The sequence below is a fragment of the Ranitomeya imitator genome, chromosome 2, assembly GCF_032444005.1.
Source record: "Ranitomeya imitator isolate aRanImi1 chromosome 2, aRanImi1.pri, whole genome shotgun sequence".
NCBI lineage: Eukaryota > Metazoa > Chordata > Amphibia > Anura > Dendrobatidae > Ranitomeya > Ranitomeya imitator.
In genome coordinates this window covers 702,762,110-702,786,974 of record NC_091283.1, presented here as the reverse complement: position 1 = coordinate 702,786,974, position 24,865 = coordinate 702,762,110, and the positions used below count along the sequence as shown (strand labels likewise).

The window sequence follows — 24,865 nt, the reverse complement described above, 5'->3', positions numbered from 1 at the left end:
ATGCGTTATGCTTTCATTTTATTTTGTAAACCTTTAAATTAAAATGAAAAAATGGAATACATGGAATATAAATGTTGGAAAATATCAGACAGAATGGGGGGATTTTATCAACTCTCTATTAAAGAATTTGGAATAAGTGATAATAGTTCAACAGTATGGTTTTTTGTACAAGCTGCTTCACTTTTCTAAAAGTGGCTAAGGCTTAGCAGAAGGAGGCGTGCACTGCACATTTACTATGATGAACGTAGATTTTACTTCTGGCATGCGCCTCTTAATAAATTTGGCGCACTCTATTCCAATGCCATTACATGAGGTAATAGTTCTTATAATTTCCTCCAACGTGTTGAGGCCATCATGTGGAGATAACCAAGGAATATACTGGGTGAGAAGCACTAATCTTTGACTTCTGGCTTATTCTGCTGTTACCTTTGATTATTATTCTTATGGCCACTTACTGCTTTCGGTAGATAAAGCCAAAATACACATTAGACTAAAGGTACAGTCACACTAAGCGACGCTGCAGCGATACCGACAACAATGTCGATCGCTGCAGCGTCGCTGTTTGGTCACTGGAGAGCTGTCACACAGACAGCTCTCCAGCGACCAACGATCCTGAAGTCCCCGGGTAACCAGGGTAAACATGTCCCCCTGGACTGAGCGCCGGCCGTAAAGTACAGCGGTGACGTCACCGCTGTGCTTTGCTTTACGGCTGGCCGGCGCTCACCAGTCAGTGCGGGAAACTGACGCCAAGGGACATGACCAGACACTGGGAATGTAAGTATGTAGTGTTTGTTTTTTTACATTTACAACGGTAACCAGGGTAAGCCCTGCGCTTAGTAACCTGATGTTTACCCTGGTTACCAGTGACGACATCGCTGAATCGGCGTCACACACGCCGATTCAGCGATGTCTGCGGGAGATCCAGCAACAAAATAAAGTGCTGGACTTTCCCCAGCGACCAATGATCTCCCAGCAGGGGCCTGATCGTTGGTCACTGTCACACATAACGATTTTTTTAACGATATCGTTGCTACGCCACAAAAAGCTACAATATCGTTAACGATATCGTCCAGTGTGACGGTACCTTAACTTCGGCTGAATCTGACAATGTGGACAGGTTCAGCCATCAGCTTAATGTGTATGATAAGGTATAGTATTGGTTCTATAGTGGCCATTTACATATATAAATAATGATATCATATCATGATATAGATATAATATAAGTCTTCTCGGGAGTAAATATATATAGTTCTGACAGCCTTCCTTCATACATGAGAGCTTTGATACACCTTCCGTAGAAAACGTTCTATGGTAAATCCAAATGACAGTAATATAGTAAAAGTATAGAATAAAACAATCCAGAGTAAGCTTCCATTGATGGTCCTGTTGTGTGCCGACCTTTAAAGTTGCATTTATAGCACTCAGCTCTTATCTCATTTCTTTTTCCTTTCAGATGAGCTACAGGAGCGGCTGGTTGAACTTGATGTCATCCCTTCCTTGGTCAGGATATTAACTGATTACCCAGATAATGATACGTTGGTGCGTGTGGGTCTCTTGGCCTTGTCCAATCTTGCGGATCTAGGTTAGTAATCTCTCTCAGCCGGTAACATTTAAGTATATAATCTCTTACCAATCTCATTTTCTCTAGAACTCAATGGAAAGGAAAAAGTGACACGTGAAAGATTAACTGTTGTTTTGATTTTTTTTTTATACATCAGTAGTAGGAATGAGGATAAACATTTTGTAATACAATTTAATAAAAAACTACTTTTACCAAATAACAGTATTTTGGTTTCGCTGCTCAGATTCTATTAAGTGGGGACAGCTCACTGAGGGATCAGATTACTATTATTGGAAGTTTATGGAGACGAGAGGGGCAGAAGAAGGAAAGTAATGGAGGCAGAGAGACATACAGATAAAACTGTTGAAAAATGTAGTATACTAAAAAAATTCTAGTCAGAAAAAGTGATATTCCTCATGCACACACCTGAGCCACAGTATGGATTCATAGATATATTATTGTTTAGTGCAGCTCAAAATGAACCTATAGTACCATTGTGTGAAGATGAATTAGAGGGAATCCGTCACCAGGTTTTTGCCTCTTTTTCAACACCATCATCATCCGCTATCTCTCGGATAACTCTCTTCTTGACCCTTTACAATCTGATTTCTGCTCCTTACACTCTACTGAAACTGACCTCACTAAAGTCTCTAATGATCTACTAACAGCTAAATCTAATGGTCACTGCTCCATGCGGATTCTCCTGGATCTCTCCGCAGCATTGTGGATCCCCAGATCCTCCTCACTATGCTCCACCCTATAGGTCTGAAAGATACGGCTCTCTCCTGGGTCTCTCCTCCTACCTCTGTGATGGCTCCTTCACTGCAATATTTCCTGGCTCCTCTTCCTCTCCTGGTCCCACACACTTCATGCCCTTAATAGCCCTCTGTGTCTTCTCTATTTCTTCATAGATTGTAAGCTTATGAGCACGGCCCTCGCTCCTTTTGGTGTTTGTGTCATGTGTTATTCTGTAATGTCTTTTATTGTCTGTACAAATCCCCTCTAAAATGTAAAGTGCTGCGGAATATGTTGGCGCTATAGAAATAAAATTATCATTATTATTACTATTATATTATTATTATCCCTGTCTACTATTGATTCCAATGGTGTGTCACTTACTGGGCTGCTTGCTATAGTATTGATAAAGTTACTATCCCAACAGCAGGAGATTATCACTTGAGGACTAATAAACCTGCTGTCATGTTGTCCTTTACATTCATGAGCTCTGTATAACCCCGCCCCACCAATGATTGGTTTATACAGTGCATAGGCAGAAAGCTACCAATCAGTGGTGTGGGCGGGGTTATACAGAGCTCATCATTCACAGGACTGGGTTAAACCAAGGCAAATACAAAACATGAATACCACCAAAAAGTGTACAGGCAAGATAGGATTTAAAAATATGCCTTTATTAAATAGATGTGACAGAGGGTTACACAATATTAAGAATAAAATTACAAAAGTGCGCAAGGACAGGACTACGGAAAAAAACATAAATCATATAGTTATAATCATTAGCAGCAATCCCAGAAAAAATCAATATAGAAAAGCGTTATACAGCCATGCACCACACTGTGCAAAATAGCAAAATATTAAATAAAGTGAATAATGTGCGTACAAAACAACATATAATGAGAAATTGTCAAATAAAGTGCAGGAGTTTGACATTCAATGTTAATAATGATTCATAATATGCTGTCAATCAATCCACCCAACAGTGTAGAAGTGTCAGCAGTTTGTAAGCGGACCAGACAATCTCACATTTATTATTTTTATTATCATATAGATAGCTACAAATAAGGTGTAATGTCCATAGGCGTTACATGAAACATAAGTATTTATCACAAACGGGGCAGAGAGGAGCAGAGAACAGCAATGATGGAGGGCTCGGGAAGACTGGCCATTACATGTGGAGGTGGCAGGAGATCACTTCGGACATATGTCTCCACCAATGACAGAGGAGTATTTAGACTTTACCGGCCTATTTCTGTATTACCAGTGACCCCTGTGCCCAGTACAGCTGCTCATCCCAGGCACATGCGCGGCATAACAGGCAGACTTGTATGTATGGCGCTGTGTGGATGAAACGCCCTTGGGGCTCCGGAGAATGTCATCGTCCCGTTATCAGCTGCTTTGGAGAAATGCCCCATTTACAAAACATAAATGATTCTGTCCTTAGAAAACCTTTTTTTGTTCCTTAACTTCCCCAATGGCTGCAGAATGCAAAGTACGAGCTACACGCAGGGTACGTGCATTACGAGAACTCTCTGGCATAATTACATATACTAATACGGTTTTGATAAGGTTATTATATATTTGTACAGAGCAATGTACTTACTAATCAACTTTATAACCCTACAGCAACAGCATTCATGCAAAAAAGGCAGAATGTTACAAAGGTCTTTGATAAAAAGGTTTAGCTTCTAATTTCCGTATAAAAACATTTTGCAGCGTTGTTCTTGCTAATTAAAAAGCGCTGCCTCTCATTTCCTGGGGCTTAGGATTTCTTGTACGGTGAGATGGTGGAAAGCGCTACTTTGATTACAATGACCGATTCTTCAGTAACAGTGAGGCTGACAGCATAGCGGATAATCCGAGCTCTATTGTTGGTGACATTACTTTAATGATTGCATGGAAGAGGCCATCTATCATTTTTTGTGAAGGGGACATTGAATTTTAGACATCTCTATGAGCTAACTAATAAATAATAATAAAATTGCCTTCATGATAAAATGAGATTATGCAGCTGTTCTAATATAGAATACGGCAGTATTATCACACTGCATCGCATTTCTAGACTAAACATTGCTTATTGATTACACTGGTCAACGCAATTTTTCTGGCAAAAGGTTTTAAAACATATTTTAAGTCAATTTTGGCTGCTGATTACGAATATGAACTCCGTTTTTAGCTATCACATCAGGATTTCGAGATATTTTCAGTTTTTGATGAAAATTACTCCTAATGTTTTGTGATAAAAACACATGATTTTCGGTACTACATTTTGTTTATTTTTAATCAAGGAATAACAAAGATTACAAAGTCTATGTACAGCAAATCAAATATACTTACAGAATTAAACTACAAAATATAAAACCACATATATATGGCACACAGATGAATGACAAATGGCAGTTATTTGAACTTTCTTTTCTTGGCTGATCTGTGATGTACAGCTTCTGGGTTGTCTCTCATCAAGCTCCAGCAATAGTCAGCCATCATATGTGAGTCCCACCGGCCTTGATACCGTTCTTCCATTGTTCTAATGTCCTGATGAAAACGCTCCCCTTGTTCCTCGCTCACATCCCCAAGGTTCTCTGGAAAAAAGTCCAAATGGCTGTGTAAATAGTGAATCTTGATACTCATTCTACATCCAAGAATTCGCAGACTCATTAGTAGCTCTTCCACAATCTCTTCATAGTTGTCTGCTTTCTTATTCCCTAGAAAATTCTGCACCACATTACAAAATGCATTCCAAGCTCTTTCTTCTGTCTCATTCATTGATGTGATAAAATTTGGGTCTCTCATAAGTGTTCTTATTTGAGGTCCATCAAATATTCCAGCCTTTTTCTTCTCTTCACTAAGACCAGGAAAAGTTAAACATATATAGTTAAAGCATTCTCCACTGTGATTGAGAGCTTTGATGAACTGCTTCATCAATCCAAGTTTTATCTGTAAGAGAGGAAAGACAATGTCCTTCCTATCCACTAGAGAATCATGGATGACATACTTATCGCCAGATGCCAAACTCTGTCGCTAAGGCCATTCAGTTTTCACCCAATGCTCTGCTGTAGCTCTACTGTCCCAGTAGAACAGAAAACAAGGGTGTTATCATAAGAAATGGGAATTATGCATGTTCAAAGAAAACAAAGATATTCTCACATTTATTGGAAGACTAAATGAAAACTAAATTTACCTTAGTGAACCGTATAAACCGGCACTTTTCATACACTACTAATATTTATCATGGAATTCTTGAAAATGGGCTACATACAGTGGGGCAAAAAAGTATTTAGTCAGTCAGCAATAGTGCAAGTTCCACCACTTAAAAAGATGAGAGGTGTCTGTAATTTACATCATAGGTAGACCTCAACTATGGGAGACAAACTGAGAAAAAAAATCCAGAAAATCACAATGTCTGTTTTTTTAACAATTTATTTGCATATTATGGTGGAAAATAAGTATTTGGTCAGAAACAAACAATCAAGATTTCTGGCTCTCACAGACCTGTAACTTCTTCTTTAAGAGTCTCCACTTTCCTCCACTCATTACCTGTAGTAATGGCACCTGTTTAAACTTGTTATCAGTATAAAAAGACACCTGCGCACACCCTCAAACAGTCTGACTCCAAACTCCACTATGGTGAAGACCAAAGAGCTGTCAAAGGACACCAGAAACAAAATTGTAGCCCTGCACCAGGCTGGGAAGACTGAATCTGCAATAGCCAACCAGCTTGGAGTGAAGAAATCAACAGTGGGAGCAATAATTAGAAAATGGAAGACATACAAGACCACTGATAATCTCCCTCGATCTGGGGCTCCACGCAAAATCCCACCCCGTGGGGTCAGAATGATCACAAGAACGGTGAGCAAAAATTCCAGAACCACGTGGGGGGACCTAGTGAATGAACTGCAGAGAGCTGGGACCAATGTAGCAAGGCCTACCATAAGTAACACACTACGCCACCATGGACTCAGATCCTGCAGTGCCAGACGTGTCCCACTGCTTAAGCCAGTACATGTCCGGGCCTGTCTGAAGTTTGCTAGAGAGCATTTGGATGATCCAGAGGAGTTTTGGGAGAATGTCCTATGGTCTGATGAAACCAAACTGGAACTGTTTGGTAGAAACACAACTTGTCATGTTTGGAGGAAAAAGAATACTGAGTTGCATCCATCAAACACCATACCTACTGTAAAGCATGGTGGTGGAAACATCATGCTTTGGGGCTGTTTCTCTGCAAAGGGGCCAGGACGACTGATCCGGGTACATGAAAGAATGAATGGGGCCATGTATCGTGAGATTTTGAGTGCAAACCTCCTTCCATCAGCAAGGGCATTGAAGATGAAACGTGGCTGGGTCTTTCAACATGACAATGATCCAAAGCACACCGCCAGGGCAACGAAGGAGTGGCTTCATAAGAAGCATTTCAAGGTCCTGGAGTGGCCTAGCCAGTCTCCAGATCTCAACCCTATAGAAAACCTTTGGAGGGAGTTGAGAGTCCATGTTGCCAAGCGAAAAGCCAAAAACATCACTGCTCTAGAGGAGATCTGCATGGAGGAATGGGCCAACATACCAACAACAGTGTGTGGCAACCTTGTGAAGACTTACAGAAAACGTTTGACCTCTGTCATTGCCAACAAAGGATATATTACAAAGTATTGAGATGAAATTTTGTTTCTGACCAAATACTTATTTTCCACCATAATATGCAAATAAATTGTTAAAAAAACAGACAATGTGATTTTCTGGATTTTTTTTCTCAGTTTGTCTCCCATAGTTGAGGTCTACCTATGATGTAAATTACAGACACCTCTCATCTTTTTAAGTGGTGGAACTTGCACTATTGCTGACTGACTAAATACTTTTTTGCCCCACTGTACCTGTGGTGTGATAGAGAAATTATAAGATCAGATTTGAATTCAGCACCCTCAAATTAGTCTAAAACTGTTCTTAAAGTCCATGCCAGAAAATTTGTATTTTTTTGTAGACCAGTGTAATTGTTGTGGCTGCTTTGCCATTTGCCACATTTTACCTATAGCCAAGTTATGGGATGAGTGATCAGCGGCTAGGGATCATGCATATTATTTATATAGAACATGACATATATTAACTGAAATGATGATATATATTTTACATAGCAGTCATGCTCTATACACGTAATCCAATATTGACATTATCTCAATTACCCCGACAAATGGTATGATGAAAAAATAGATAGCAGCCACAAACAATACCTAAAATAAAGGTGCAGGCAGTGTAGTAATAGCCTAATAACGCATACCTAAATTGGACCAAAGAGCGGTCACCAGGAGTGGCTGTAAAGGGGTGCAGGAGAGAGCCAGTGATCACCACATCACCCCGACGCGCGTTTCGGTGGAGCCTTCGTCAGGGGGCGTGGTTATGCTACAAAGTGTGCAGTTTAAAAAGGGGAACCCGACCAATCACCTGAAACCGGAAGTGATGCGGTGTGTTAGTACCGGAAGGATATGATAACATAATATAATAATATTAATTCTTAATAATGGAATAGATATCCTAAGGACTAATATGGACGGTATTGACGAAATAAGGAATAAGCGGAGCGGGCTGTAATCAAGGCGGCGCATGCGCACTCAAATCCCGAACCTCGCACGTCGGCGTCCACGTCAAAGGGAGGCGGAGCTGCAGTGCGAGTAGCACGGCAGGGACCGCGTCGCTATGGAGACACAGAAAGCCGAGGAACGAGGCGGGCAGAGCGAGCATGCGCACACACACAGCCCGGCAATAAAGTAAGTGAGCCAAACCTGACTCAGGAAAACAATAAGTGTGGCACATACGTCAATATACCATAAACACACCACGGGACCGATACCTATACTAGATGAAACAATTACATATATTGTATATAGAGAAACTATAAGGAACAGTATAAACAATAACAAAACCAATGCTGAGTAAAGCAGTTACATGTATTATATATTTGAAAACAGTAATGAATGATGTAGACACCGAAAAATTTTCAGATAAATGTTCCAACGGATGAATCGGATGATGAGTCAAGCAACGAAATAGGAGGGCGGGACCACAGACTAAGAGTAGAAAAATAGCAACAAGTTAAAAACATGACAATACACAAAAGTAAAAATAAAAGCACACATATTGTTGCAGCACAGATGGAAAAGACCGACAATGCAGCAGGACGGTATCACAAAAATGGGACAAAACCAATATCCGCGGTGGCAAAATATCGCAACGTCTTGCTCAGCTCGAGTCCCGCTGGATATGGAGGCTGGGTACTCTACATCCTAAAGGACTTAATGAACAAATTAGTTTTGTCCCATTTTTGTGATACCGTCCTGCTGCATTGTCGGTCTTTTCCATCTGTGCTGTAACAATATGTGTGCTTTTATTTTTACTTTTGTGTATTGTTATTTTTCTACTCTTAGTCTGTGGTCCCGCCCTCCTATTTCGTTGCTTGACTCATCATCCGATTCATCCGTTGGAACATTTATCTGAAAATTTTTCGATGTCTACATCATTCATTACTGTTTTCAAATATATAATACATGTAACTGCTTTACTCAGCATTGGTTTTGTTATTGTTTATACTGTTCCTTATAGTTTCTCTATATACAATATATGTAATTGTTTCATCTAGTATAGGTATCGGTCCCGTGGTGTGTTTATGGTATATTGACGTATGTGCCACACTTATTGTTTTCCTGAGTCATGTTTGGCTCACTTACTTTATTGCCGGGCTGTGTGTGTGCGCATGCTCGCTCTGCCCGCCTCGTTCCTCGGCTTTCTGTGTCTCCATAGCGACGCGGTCCCTGCCGTGCTACTCGCACTGCAGCTCCGCCTCCCTTTGACGTGGACGCCGACGTGCGAGGTTCGGGATTTGAGTGCGCATGCGCCGCCTTGATTACAGCCCGCTCCGCTTATTCCTTATTTCGTCAATACCGTCCATATTAGTCCTTAGGATATCTATTCCATTATTAAGAATTAATATTATTATATTATGTTATCATATCCTTCCGGTACTAACACACCGCATCACTTCCGGTTCCAGGTGATTGGTCGGGTTCCCCTTTTTAAACCGCACACTTTGTAGCATAACCACGCCCCCTGACGAAGGCTCCGCCGAAACGCGCGTCGGGGTGATGTGGTGATCACTGGCTCTCTCCTGCACCCCTTTACAGCCACTCCTGGTGACCGCTCTTTGGTCCAATTTAGGTATGCGTTATTAGGCTATTACTACACTGCCTGCACCTTTATTTTAGGTATTGTTTGTGGCTGCTATCTATTTTTTCATCATACCATTTGTCGGGGTAATTGAGATAATGTCAATATTGGATTACGTGTATAGAGCATGACTGCTATGTAAAATATATATCATCATTTCAGTTAATATATGTCATGTTCTATATAAATAATATGCATGATCCCTAGCCGCTGATCATTCATCCCATTCATTTTTGTTTACATGCACTTTGGTCTCATCTACCATTCTACTCTGGTTTTTAATGTATTCCAATAAAGTTATATTTTTTATCTAATTGCTGGCCCTTTGATCATCCTTTGTTCTTTTGGGTTTTTGTTTGATAATTGATGATTGGCCATCTACTCGTCCCATTGGTAGTGACAATATGACATATTATTACCTTCTTACTTTCTGATTTACATTATGTCACTCAGATTTTTGTTGATTATTGCTTCTATAGCCAAGTTACCCTAAATTTCTATTTACCAAAAACTGAGGGGGTCGTCATATGTCTTTTTTTCCTACTGGTCTCCGAAGAATTTGATCCATCTCTGCTTGAACTTCTTTGTCGAAGTGTCAAAAATAGAATGAACATGTTTAAAGGCAACTTTTCACCAGGTTTTTGCTATTTAATCTGACATAATATGGGGCAGAGACCTTGATTCCAGGGATGTGTCACATATTAGGCTGTGTGTTGTATTTTCAGTGCAAACAGTGTTTTATCAGCAGAAGATTATTACTACTGGACTACATCTCATGTACAGACCAGTCAGGCTAATCTATTTAACACCTGTCACGGGTTTACCGTGACAGAGACATACCAGAAGACCACAGCATCTGATTTCTCCTACTCCTGCACTGTTTATAAGCACTTCACCTTCATTTTAAACAGTGCAGGTTTCATTTGGAGGTGCAGGGGTTAATGTGCTCAGCTAAGCGCCCCTGGAAGCTTTTCTGCATTAAGGCTCTTTGCTCTTCTCTGTTCTCTGTTTGCTCTTCCACTTTCATTTCCAATATAATTTGGGCCCTGGCTAGCACTCATTGCCAGAGATAGTGGAGCACCCACTAGGATCATGGGGTACTCAAACCAGGTTCGGCGGTACTTAAAGGGGTGGTCACGGAGGCGATGACCCAGTCCATGGCCCTGGGCGTCCAACAAAAATGATGAAGGGAAGTGGAAAATAAAGTCTATGGGGGACAATTTGTGATGCCAACTGCGGTGTTAGGCCAGGATGGCCGACGCTGCTTAAAGGGACCACTGGGGCAGATGGTAACGCAGCGAGGGTGGTTCTGCTCCCCACAGATGTAGCGGGGCCCCAGGGCTACCAGTGCAGTTGGTAAGGGATGATAGATGGTGGGATGCAGGACTGAGGGTACAGGAAATAATTGGAGGATACAGGGATTGCAATTTCTTTTACCTTTTACTGGTGAATTGCAGGTGCAGTGCGGGGTACAGGTTACAGGTGTAGATGTGGTCCGGGCAGCCTGGGAGTAACTTGGAATTCACCTAGCCAGGTGGGTTCAGAGGCCTTCCTTTTGCACTGTATTCTCTGCCCCTTACTGCCTGAAGCGTTACACAAGTTCCTCTCAGAGTCTGTTACTCTTAACCCATATTGTTAACAGCATGAGCCTTTCATGGGCACTGTCTTCTCACTGGTAGCCCCAGGCTCCTGACCTGCTGTGGTGCCTCCAGGTGTCAGATGGGCCAGGAAACCTGCAATCTCCTGCCCTCCAGATCTAGTTGCTGGACCTTTAGTACCCGTGCAACCACAGACTCCGGTGTCTGGTCCCTTTTACACTTAATCCTGGGAAGAACTCAGTCACAGCTCCACTCCCAGTCTTTCTCCTCACATGCTTCCTCTCCCTTCACTGTCTCGCACAGCACTTCCTAACCCCGCCTCCAGACCAGAACTGGAGTCAGGAAGGTGTTGTATGTTTGTGTTACCTGCTAAGGGGATCCCTCCTTACTTCCAGGCATGACATCACTCCCCCGTGAGGAAGGCAATGCCATTGTGGCAACCAGACTCCTGGGGTGCCACACTAGCATGTGCTGCATGATTAGGAGATGGTGGTTTGTGGTTGTTGTTCGAGAAGGTGTTTGGTGGATTTATCTGAGACTGTTGCAAGATTTTGGGCGTGTGCCAATTCCCCTCCTTCTCCTATTTTGGTTTAACCCCATCCTCCACTCCCCAGTGTTTACCTCTGTTGTTTGTGTGAATATATATGTATGATTTGGTATTTTTCTTGTATCTCTGTTCATATTACCTTGTTAGTCTGGGTGATGTATTACGGTACACTACTACTCTCCTCTTCCCTGGGTGGGGGAAGGGTACAGACTGAGGGCGGATTTCTCGAACTAAGGCTAGGTTTGTGACCCTGGCATCTTCACCATTCGAAGTAATTCGAGGAACAGGGTGAGCTAGGGTGGCCCTAGCGTTAGGGACAGGGAATTAGGCCCTGATTCCAGAACACCTGATAACAGAGTCGTGACAACACAGCTCTCACCACAGAGTAGCAGCTTGGTGATGATTCATAGTGTAGATAGAAAGCTGTCAGTAAGGGATATTATACACATCACAGAACTCTTACTCTGCTACAGCTAGATCAGATAAAACAGGGTATTCCATGAAAACTACACCAAGCAACCCAGTAAGGGAAACATCTCCGACTCAGAATTTCTTCCCCTATTTTATGCTGCTCTCAGATTATTTAGCAAAAACCTTCTGACAGATTTCCTTTCAAGATTTTTACCACTCATAATAGATGGAAAATGCAAGATCAAAAAAATAAAGATAAAATGTAAATTAAAAGATAAAATAACATTGGACACGTGTCGCTACAAATTTTGGAAACTATGGAGTTAATTGTTACCTCTTTTTTTGTGTGTGTTGCAGAAAGTGCTAAGGAAGCTTTATGTAAAACTGTGGTTGTTGAGCAGCTGGTAAAGCAGCTGAAGAGGGCAGAAAATCATGAAAGAGTGGAAATGATCATCGAGGTCCTCCAGATGCTGGCAGAGAATGGTTCGTATATGTAGTGTTTATAGTGGTTTACCACCTCTCTTGCTAGGAAGCTCACCGCCTGTGTAATGATAGAGAATTTCAGCTGGATGAAGTGAGTCTATTAGGAAGCCATGTGTATCAAACAGAACAGGCCAGGATAGATGGGCATGTGCAAGCTCCATCTGAAGGAAGCAGGATTTCACAGAGGACTGGCAATAACTGGCATCTGTTAGAGCACACCATCATGTTTTCACTGCCAGATGGGACAAAGCAGTTGTACTGTGTTGCTGGCTTAAACTGACTGTGTCAATCCTTTGCCATCGACTTGACTATCAAGGTAAAAGTGTGTGCAACCAGTATACATTTGCGAAAGTGTAAAACATTCATGCATATTTGATAAGTCACTTACTTATGGGAAAAGGAAACATTTGTAAACAGTTTGATATTTTAAATTAATTTGGCTATCGAATGGAAACTCTAGGAAAATTAAATTGAAGGAAATAACGTGCTGTGCCCTATTGCCCTAAACTGGTTATCTAGCAAAAACACTAATGAAGAAAGCGAAAAATCAACTTAGAGTCATGCATTTTAATTTATTAAAGGAAAATTAAGAAATACAGCGCATATAAAAAAAAAATGACATATAAATACATTCAAGCGCTTCTCTTATTAAAGTGAACAACCAGCTTTTATCATTAGGTCATTGTTATATCCAAAATTAGCTGTTAAATTATCTTTCAATAAAATAAATTCCTAAATATGGCAGTCACAGCTTTGGTTTTCCAGATACATAAAGTCAAGCCCCTTACATAAATGTATCACCATATTCTGGCCACCTAAAGACACCACAAGGGGGCATTTCAGAGGTTCATGTATACTGTTTTACTTCTGCGTTTACTCTAAAAATAATAACAGTATAAAATTAGTACATTTCTGTGCTCATGTTTTGCATTTAAAATCTTTGAATTCAATGAAATTTAAAGGTAATATGTCAGTTAATTAATGCTGCCTTGATCACAAGCAGCATAAGGGCTCATACCCATCTGAGTGAAACTTTTGGTCCCGAAAAGTAGGACTACTGTCATGCAAGTGTCATGCGATATTCATGCGAGTACAATCCGATTTTTCACACCTAGCATCTGATTGACATTCGAATGCCATGCGATTATTATCCGATTGCAATGTGATTTTAACATGAGCTTTTACATAGAGCAATTCTCTATGTCATTTATACATAGTTTCCAAAGGGGCAGCTGAGAGCTGATGTTTTTATCCTGGGGGGCAATATCCTTGGCCCCTCCCTTGGCTATTAATATCAGCCCGCAGCTGTCTACCTAGCCTTTGCTAGTTATTAAATATAGGGGAACTCTACATCATTTTTATTTTTAAGGTCGTCTTAGTAGCCAGCAAAGGCTAAGTATACAGTTGTGAGTTGATAGTAATAGCCTGGGAAGCTCCATGGGTATTACCCCCTTCCTAGGCTATAATCATCTGCCCCCAGCTGTCAGCTTTCCCTCTGCTGGTTAAGAAAAAATATGCGGGAACCCACTCTGTTTTTTTCATAAAAATAATCTTTTAATAATTAAATACATTCACATTGAGATGCAGCTGCACACACACTGTACTAATTGTATATGTCACTGACATCTATATGTCTATCTATTCTATGTGTGTATACTGTATGTAATCTATATATTCTTTCCTGTGATTTTACTGTACGCGGCAGATGAATTGCCGGCTTTTCAAAGGAGATCGGTGTGTAAAAATCGGACAGCACCCATTGACTTGCATTGGCGAGTTTCATCCAAGATATGCGGCAAATCGCAGCATGCTGCACTATTTTTCTCAGTAAGATTTACGCTAAGAAACAAATTGCAGATGAGATGTAACCCATTGAATAACATTGGTAAGAGTGCAATCTGATTTTTTTTATTGGTTTGCACTCTTCCGCTTTTTCTCGCAAGTGAGTATGACACCTAAATCAGAGTCTGGCAGTACTATTGCTGTAAGAAGTATTCTCCCTGAAGCTTCAGCATTTCAAAGAAATTACTAATTAGACCTACCAGTAATTATATTTCCAGGAGTCCATCATGACAGCACGTCAGGAGGTATTCCCGTATATCCTCTAGGGACAGGAAACACACAAGAGGTTAAAAGCCCCCCTTCCACCTCAACCCCAGTGTCTTTTACCAATCACTACACCAGGATGGATGCAACTATTTTTTTTAACTCTTACACACAAATGTTAACTCACATTAGTTTCAAAGTTCAGGGGAGGGAATGTAATGGTGCTGTCATGAGGGAATCCTGGAAATATAATTACCGGTAGGTTTAATTTGTATTTTCCCAGGACGTCCCTCATGACAGCATGTCAGGAGAAATACCAAATAAATGGCATTCTAGGGTGGGACCACTGCTTGTAGGATCTTTCATCCATAGGACAGTTGCTGACCTGACATCACATCTAACTTATAATGTCTACAGAAGGTTGTTATATTGGACCAAGTTGCTGTCCTGCAAATCTGGTCTATGGAAGCCTCTGCTCTTTCGGCACATGAAACAGAAATTGCTCTTATAGAGTGGGCTTTAATTATAACGGGGGGATCTTTTTTCTCTGACTCATATGCTAGTGCTCTGGTAGACATGATCCACCTAGACAAAGTTAATTTAGAAGCTTTTCTACCCTGATTTTTCCTAGCATATTGCAAGAAAAGATTTGAATCTTGCCTCCTGGAAGCTGTGACCTCTACATAACTCATCACTGCTCTTCTCACGTCTAGTGTGTGAAACAGCCTTTCCTTCTCATTTTTTGGAAGATGACAAAAAGATGGAAGAATAATCCCTTGGCTTAAATTTGACTCTGACACTACCTTCATTAAAAAGGACGGGTCAAGCCTAAATATTAACCAATCCTCTATGATCTATAAGTAGGGATCCATGACTGACAGTGCCTGTAATTCACCCGAACGTTTCGCCGAGGTAACTGCCACCAGGAATGCCATCTTCATAGAGAGGAAGTTGATGCTAGATTCTTCTTGGGGCTCATAGGGGGATCTGCACAGTGTATTTAACTCAAAGTTTAGGTCCCAAGGAGGCACAGTTTCTGACTGTGGGTCTTAATCTGGTAATGGCTCGAGAGAACCTTGCTACCCAAGGGTGGTCCACTAAAGGAAAGTCCATAAAGGCACTAAGGGCAGAGATCTGCACCTTCAGTGTGCTAGGCTTTAGGCCCATCTCAAATCCCTCCTGGAGGAAGTCCAATACTCTGGGAATGTCTGGGCAGGCTGTGCTCAAAGTTGATTCACCCACGTAAGAACAGAACCTCTTCCATATCTTGGAATAGATTGTTGATGTTATTGGTTTCCTACGCACCTGCATAGTAGCTGTTACCATGTCTGACAATCCCCTGGAACCTTGGATTTTCTGCTCATGTTCCAGGCCGGCAGGCGCAGAAGACAAGGGTGTTGGTGCCAGAGGGGACCTTGCGACAGCAGATCGGGTCTGTCTGGAAGTGGAACTTGATCATCCAGAGTCTTGCAGTGCAACATTGGAAACCAACTCCTCTTCGGCCAGAAGGGAGCTACCAATATCACCGCGGCCTGATCTTTTCTTATTTTCCTCAGTATTCTCAGTATGAGGGGAAAAGGAGGGAATGTGTACAGAAGACCTTCTTCCCAACTTTGAGATAGGGCATCTATGCCTTCTGGGCTGTCGGCTGGATTTATTGAGAAGAATCTTGCCACCTTCACTTTCTTCCGGGTTGCAAACAGGTCTACATGTGGTGTTCCCCATTTACGGGTCAGCTTGTGGAATACCCCTGGGTTCAGTTCCCACTCTGAGGGCCAAAGTTTCTCCCCGCTGAGATAATTTGCCGTTATGTTCTCGGAACCTTTCAAGTGCATGGTGGAGATGGACCGGACGTTTCTTTCAGCCCACTGAAAAATATTTTCGGCTAAGGTCTGCAGGACTTTGCCTCTTGGAACTCCCTGGCATCTCAAGAAGGAAACCGCTGTGATATAGTCTGACAGGACTTTTACATGTCGATCTCGGACCGTGTCCTGACAGAGTTGCAGAGTCTCCCATACAGCTTTTAGATCTCTGTAATTGGAGGATCTTCTCTGGTCTTCCGGGCCCCATGTGCCCTGTAGAAAACAACCCTCTACCTCTGCACCCCATCCACTCAAACTTGCATCGGTGGTAATCCAGATGCAGGGAGAAAGGATCCAAGACACTCCTCTTCCGAGATTGTCCCTGGATGTTCACCATGACAGGGAATGTTTTAGACCGGTTGGGACCGCCATCTTTTTGTCTAGGCCCAAGGGATGCCTGTTCCAGGACGTAAGGACTGCACTTTGAAGTCGTCTTGAGTGGGCCTGACTCCAACATACACTTAGGATGCATGATGTCATCACTCCTAGGATCCTCATGGCGTATCTGATGGAGGTCATTGTCTTCCTCTGTAATGCACAGATTCTGCTTCTGATCTCCTCCTGCTCCACATAGGTAGGACATCCTGCAGTGGGAATTGAGGAGGACCCCTAAGAATACCTTCTGGGTCCCTGGATGTAAATTGGATTTTTTCCAGTTTATTTGTCACCTTAGGGCCTCCAGTGCGGGATAATTGTTTAAGGTGTATAGCCAAGTCTGCTACCAGCAGGATTTCACCCAGGTATAGGACCACGATAATCCCTTGTTTCCTCAGAAAGGCTGCCACCTCCATCATTATTTTCATAAAGATGCATGGGGCTGAAGATAGGCCAAATGGGAGGCATGTGAAGTGGAAATGATGGATTGAATCGTGATGGTATAGAGCGAACCTCAGATATTGGCGGTGGTCTGGATGAATCAGCACATGATAATACGCATCTCTTAGATCTAAAGCGCACATGGTGTTGTCTCTCTCTATGAGTTTGTGACACCAAAAAAATCCTTCAATCCTGCTGTCAAGAAAACCCTCCGGGAAGAAAAGAAAAACTGCAATCTACACCAAAGAAGGAAAACTCATTCCCAAACACAGGTTAAAAAATACATTTTTATTAATACACAATATCAAAAATACATAATAATGTTCAAAATAATATAATAACAATGTACCATAGGGGGAGCATACAGGGACAGATACAGGTGGGACATCTGGAAATAGCAGAGCAGCATGCAGACAACAATCTGAAAAAGTAGACTGCTATCAAAGGGGTATGTTGTGTAAAAGTATTTTTCTTTTAATATACAATATATCATATAAATGCTATTAAACCTAAAGTGCTGGTACAATATATATATATATATATATATATATATATATATATATATATATATACAGTGGGGCAAAAAAGTATTTAGTCAGTCAGCAATAGTGCAAGTTCCACCACTTAAAAAGATGAGAGGCGTCTGTAATTTACATCATAGGTAGACCTCAACTATGGGAGACAAACTGAGAAAAAAAAATCCAGAAAATCACATTGTCTGTTTTTTTTAACAATTTATTTGCATATTATGGTGGAAAATAAGTATTTGGTCAGAAACAAACAATCAAGATTCCTGGCTCTCACAGACCTGTAACTTCTTCTTTAAGAGTCTCCTCTTTCCTCCACTCATTACCTGTAGTAATGGCACCTGTTTAAACTTGTTATCAGTATAAAAAGACACCTGTGCACACCCTCAAACAGTCTGACTCCCAACTCCACTATGGTGAAGACCAAAGAGCTGTCAAAGGACACCAGAAACAAAATTGTAGCCCTGCACCAGGCTGGGAAGACTGAATCTGCAATAGCCAACCAGCTTGGAGTGAAGAAATCAACAGTGGGAGCAATAATTAGAAAATGGAAGACATACAAGACCACTGATAATCTCCCTCGATCTGGGGCTCCACGAAAAATCCCACCCCGTGGGGTCAGAATGATCACAAGAACGGTGAGCAAAAATCCCAGAACCACGCGGGGGGACCTAGTGAATGAACTGCAGAGAGCTGGGACCAATGTAACAAGGCCTACCATAAGTAACACACTACGCCACCATGGACTCAGATCCTGCAGTGCCAGACGTGTCCCACTGCTTAAGCCAGTACATGTCCGGGCCCGTCTGAAGTTTGCTAGAGAGCATTTGGATGATCCAGAGGAGTTTTGGGAGAATGTCCTATGGTCTGATGAAACCAAACTGGAACTGTTTGGTAGAAACACAACTTGTCATGTTTGGAGGAAAAAGAATACTGAGTTGCATCCATCAAACACCATACCTACTGTAAAGCATGGTGGTGGAAACATCATGCTTTGGGGCTGTTTCTCTGCAAAGGGGCCAGGACGACTGATCCGGGTACATGAAAGAATGAATGGGGCCATGTATCGTGAGATTTTGAGTGCAAACCTCCTTCCATCAGCAAGGGCATTGAAGGTGAAACGTGGCTGGGTCCTTCAACATGACAATGATCCAAAGCACACCGCCAGGGCAACGAAGGAGTGGCTTCGTAAGAAGCATTTCAAGGTCCTGAAGTGGCCTAGCCAGTCTCCAGATCTCAACCCTATAGAAAACTTTTGGAGGGAGTTGAAAGTCCATGTTGCCAAGCGAAAAGCCAAAAACATCACTGCTCTAGAGGAGATCTGCATGGAGGAATGGGCCAACATACCAACAACAGTGTGTGGCAACCTTGTGAAGACTTACAGAAAACGTTTGACCTCTGTCATTGCCAACAAAGGATATATTACAAAGTATTGAGATGATATTTTGTTTCTGACCGAATACTTATTTTCCACCATAATATGCAAAAAAAATGTTAAAAAAACAGACAATGTGATTTTCTGGATTTTTTTTTCTCAGTTTGTCTCCCATAGTTGAGGTCTACCTATGATGTAAATTACAGACGCCTCTCATCTTTTTAAGTGGTGGAACTTGCACTATTGCTGACTGACTAAATACTTTTTTGCCCCACTGTATACACAGTTATATGAAAAAGTTTGGGCACCCCTATTAATCTTAAGCTTAATGTTTTATAAAAATAGGTTTTTTTGCAACAGCCATTTCAGTTTCATATATCTAATAACTGTTGGACACAGTAATGTTTCTGCCTTGAAATGAGGTTTTTTGTACTAACAGAAAATGTGCAATCTGCATTCAAACAAAATTTGACAGGTGCATAAGTATGGGCACCCCACCAGAAAAGTGACACTAATATTTAGTAGATCCTCCTTTTGCAAAAATAACAGCCTCTTGTCGCTTCCTGTAGCTTTTAATGAGTTCCTGGATCCTGGATGAAGGTATTTTTGACCATTCCTTTTTACAAAACAATTGCAGTTCACTTAAGTTTGATGGTCGCCGAGCATGGACAGCCCTCTTCAAATGATCCCACAGATGTTCAATGATATTCAGGTCTGGGGACTGGGATGGCCATTCCAGAACAGTGTAATTGTTCCTCTGCATGAATGCCTGAGTAGATTTGGAGCGGTGCTTTGGATCATTGTCTTGCTGAAAGATCCATCCCCTGCGTAACTTCAACTTTGTCACTGATTCATGAACATTATTGTCAAGAATCTGATGATACTGAGAGGAATCCATGCGTTCCTCAACTTTAACAAGGTTCCCGGTGCCGGCATTGGCCACACAGCCCCAAAGCATGATGGTACCTCCACCAAATTTTACTGTGGGTAGCAAGTGTTTTTCTTTGAATGCTGTGTTTTTGGCTGCCATGCATAACGCCTTTTTGTATGACCAAACAACTCAATCTTGGTTTCATCAGTCCACAGGACCTTCTTCCAAAAAGAAATTCGCTTCTCCAAATGTGCTTTTGCATACCTCAGCCGACTGTTTGTGGCGTGCTTGCAGAAACGGCTTCTTTCGCATCACTCTCCCATACAGCTTCTCCTTGTGCAAAGTGCGTTGTATAGTTGACCGATGCACAGTGACACCATCTGCAGCAAGTTGATGCTGCAGCTCTCTGAAGGTGGTCTGAGGATTGTCCTTGACTGATCTCACCATTCTTCTTCTCTGCCTTTCTGATGTTTTTCTTGGCCTGCCACTTCTGGCCTTAACAAGAACTGTACCTGTGTTCTTCCATTTCCTTACTATGTTCCTCACAGTGGAAATTGACAGGTTAAATCTCTGAGACAGCTTTTTATATCCTTCCCCTGAACAACTATGTTGAATAATCTTTGTTTTCAGATCATTAGACAGTTGTTTTGAGGAGCCCATGATGCCACTCTTCAGAGGAGATTCAAACAGGAGAACAACTCGCAAGTGGCCACTTTAAGTAGCTTTTCTCATGATTGCATACACCTGGCTATGAAGTTCAAAGCTCAATGAGGTTAGAAAACAAAAAAAAAGGGCTTTAGTAAGTCAGTAAAGTAGGTAGGAGTATTTAAAACAAGAAAATGATAAGGGTGCCCATACTTATGCACCTGTCAAATTCTGTTTGAGTGCAGATTGCACATTTTCTGTTAGTACAATAAACCTCATTTCAAGGCAGAAACATTACTGTGTCCAACAGTTATTAGATACAGTGGGGCAAAAAAGTATTTAGTCAGTCAGCAATAGTGCAAGTTCCACCACTTAAAAAGATGAGAGGCGTCTGTAATTTACATCATAGGTAGACCTCAACTATGGGAGACAAACTGAGAAAAAAAAATCCAGAAAATCACATTGTTTGTTTTTTTAACATTTTATTTGCATGTTATGGTGGAAAATAAGTATTTGGTCAGAAACAAAATTTCATCTCAATACTTTGTAATATATCCTTTGTTGGCAATGACAGAGGTCAAACGTTTTCTGTAAGTCTTCACAAGGTTGCCACACACTGTTGTTGGTATGTTGGCCCATTCCTCCATGCAGATCTCCTCTAGAGCAGTGATGTTCTTGGCTTTTCGCTTGGCAACACGGACTTTCAACTCCCTTCAAAGGTTTTCTATAGGGTTGAGATCTGGAGACTGGCTAGGCCACTCCAGGACCTTGAAATGCTTCTTATGAAGCCACTCCTTCGTTGCCCTGTCAGTGTGCTTTGGATCATTGTCATGTTGAAAGACCCAGCCACGTTTCATCTTCAATGCCCTTGCTGATGGAAGGAGGTTTGCACTCAAAATCTCACGATACATGGCCCCATTCATTCTTTCATGTACCCGGATCAGTCGTCCTGGCCCCTTTGCAGAGAAACAGCCCCAAAGCATGATGTTTCCACCACCATGCTTTACAGTAGGTATGGTGTTTGATGGATGCAACTCAGTATTCTTTTTCCTCCAAACACGACAAGTTGTGTTTCTACCAAACAGTTCCAGTTTGGTTTCATCAGACCATAGGACATTCTCCCAAAACTCCTTTGGATCATCCAAATGCTCTCTAGCAAACTTCAGACGGGCCCGGACATGTACTGGCTTAAGCAGTGGGACACGTCTGGCACTGCAGGATCTGAGTCCATGGTGGCATAGTGTGTTACTTATGGTAGGCCTTGTTACATTGGTCCCAGCTCTCTGCAGTTCATTCACTAGGTCCCCCCGCGTGCTTCTGGGATTTTTGCTCACCGTTCTTGTGATCATTCTGACCCCACGGGGTGGGATTTTGCGTGGAGCCCCAGATCGAGGGAGATTATCAGTGGTCTTGTATGTCTTCCATTTTCTAATTATTGCTCCCACTGTTGATTTCTTCACTCCAAGCTGGTTGGCTATTGCAGATTCAGTCTTCCCAGCCTGGTGCAGGGCTACAATTTTGTTTCTGGTGTCCTTTGACAGCTCTTTGGTCTTCACCATAGTGGAGTTTGGAGTCAGACTGTTTGAGGGTGTGCACAGGTGTCTTTTTATACTGATAACAAGTTTAAACAGGTGCCATTACTACAGGTAATGAGTGGAGGAAAGAGGAGACTCTAAAAGAAGAAGTTACAGGTCTGTGAGAGCCAGAAATCTTGATTGTTTGTTGCTGACCAAATACTTATTTTCCACCATAATATGCAAATAAAGTGTTAAAAAAACAGACAATGTGATTTTCTGGATTTTTTTTTCTCAGTGTTTCTCCCATAGTTGAGGTCTACCTATGATGTAAATTACAGACACCTCTCATCTTTTTAAGTGGTGGAACTTGCACTATTGCTGACTGACTAAATACTTTTTTGCCCCACTGTATATGAAACTGAAATAGCTGTTGCAAAAAAACCAATTTTTATAAAACATTAAGCTTAAGATTAATAGGGGTACCCAAACTTTTTCATATAACTATATATATATATATATATATATATATATATCTCAAATTAAGCACTGCATATTTACCTCTAGAGTATAGGTATCCAGGTGCCCACCACACCCTCTCAGAGCGAAACGTACGTCGGGTGTGGTGGGCACCTGGATACCTATACTCTAGAGGTAAATATGCAGTGCTTAATTTGACTTGCTGTCTTGTATTATTCCTGTTTTGATAACATCTACAGGACATTTGCTCTGGAACATGTGACATTGCACTTTATATACCGTATATACTCGAGTATAAGCCGACCCGAGTATAAGCCGACCCCCCTAATTTTGCCACAAAAAACTGGGAAAACTTATTGACTCGAGTATAAGCCTAGGGTGGAAATGCAGCATTTACCGGTGAATTTCAAAAATAAAAATAGATCATTATTTCCCCATAGCTGTGCCATATAGTGCTCTGCACCGTTCATATTTCCCCATAGGTGTGAACCATATAGTGCTCTGCACCGTTCATTGTGCCCCCTAGCTGTGCCATATACGGTGCTCTGCACCGTTCATTGTGCCCCATAGATGTGCCATATACGGTGCTCTGCACCGTTCACTGTGCCCCATAGCTGTGCCATATACGGTGCTCTGCACCGTTCACTGTGCCCCATAGCTGTGCCATATACGGTGCTCTGCACCGTTCACTGTGCCCCATAGCTGTGCTGTGCCATATACGGTGCTCTGCACCGTTCACTGTGCCCCATACATAGCTGTGCTGTGCCATATACGGTGCTCTGCACCGTTCACTGTGCCCCATAGCTGTGCTGTGCCATATACGGTGCTCTGCACCGTTCACTGTGCCCCATAGCTGTGCTGTGCCATATACGGTGCTCTGCACCGTTCACTGTGCCCCATAGCTGTGCTGTGCCATATACGGTGCTCTGCACCGTTCACTGTGCCCCATAGCTGTGCTGTGCCATATACAGTGCTCTGCACCGTTCACTGTGCCCCATAGATGTGCCATATACGGTGCTCTGCACCGTTCACTGTGCCCCATAGATGTGCCATATACGGTGCTCTGCACCGTTCACTGTGCCCCATAGATGTGCCATATACGGTGCCCTGCACCGTTCACTGTGCCCCATAGATGTGCCATATACGGTGCTCTGCACCGTTCACTGTGCCCCATAGATGCTCCACATAAATCTCTGCCGCCGCCGCTGCTGCTGCTGCAATAAAAAAAAAAAAAACACACTCACCTCCCTTGATTGCAGCTCCCGGCGTCTCGTTCCGGCGCCTCCATCTTCCCGGCGTCTCTGCTCTGACTGATCAGGCAGAGGGCGCCGCGCACACTATATGCGTCATCGCGCCCTCTGCCTGAACAGTCAGAGAGCAGAGACGCCGGGAAGATGGAGGCGCCGGCCGGGAAGATGGATCGGCGCCCGGCGGCTGGAACGAGGACAGGTGAATATGCTATACTCACCTAGTCCTGGCGATCCTCGCGCTGTCCCCTCCTGTCTTCGGTGCCGCAGCTTCTTTCTCTATCAGCGGTCACCGGCACCGCTGATTAGAGAAATGAATAAGCGGCTCCGCCCCTATGGGAGGTGGAGCCGCTTATTCATTTCTGTAATGAGCGGTCCCACGTGACCGCTGAAGAGAGGAAGAAACTGCAGCGCCGAAGCCCGTGGGACGGCAGGGACAGCGCGAGGATCGCTGGGACTAGGTAAGTATACCTCAGCGCCCTCACCCCCTCACCCGCCGACCCCACCGCTACCGTGACTCGAGTATAAGCCGAGGGGGGCACTTTCAGCCCAAAAATTTGGGCTGAAAATCTCGGCTTATACTCGAGTATATACGGTATATCTTTGTTTCTGCCATTACAAAGGGATATGCTGTGGGAGTCTTGTATATTTCAATTTATTTTTTTTTGTTACACATATTTATATACAGTATATATATAATATATATATATGGAAAAAATTGGAACAGCATCCAGTACAAACTCACATGTTGTGCAAAGCTCTCCCAACCAGCAATCCAATGGTCTCCAAATATAAGGTAAAAAAGAGAAAGCAGCACAAGAAAATAGAAAAAAAAGTGGACTTTAATGCCTGAACAGCGTGGCGACGTTTCGGATGTAATATCCTTTCTTAAGGATATATATATATATATATATATATATATATATATATATATATATATT

The 24,865-nt window shown here is 42.3% G+C and overlaps 1 protein-coding gene across 2 annotated transcripts in view; it reads left to right on the top strand.

Annotated features, from left to right (window-relative positions):
- The window catches only part of LOC138665540 (rap1 GTPase-GDP dissociation stimulator 1-like), a 489,411-nt gene that overhangs the window by 273,707 nt on the left and 190,839 nt on the right, over positions 1 to 24,865 (top strand). Inside the window, exons 5-6 of one of the 2 annotated variants that reach the window (XM_069753123.1) lie at positions 1,454 to 1,582; positions 12,416 to 12,541. In XM_069753123.1, coding sequence (XP_069609224.1) covers positions 1,454 to 1,582; positions 12,416 to 12,541 — 255 coding nt within the window. The remainder of the gene's footprint in view (positions 1 to 1,453; positions 1,583 to 12,415; positions 12,542 to 24,865) is intronic. The other variant, XM_069753124.1, reaches the window with a different exon arrangement.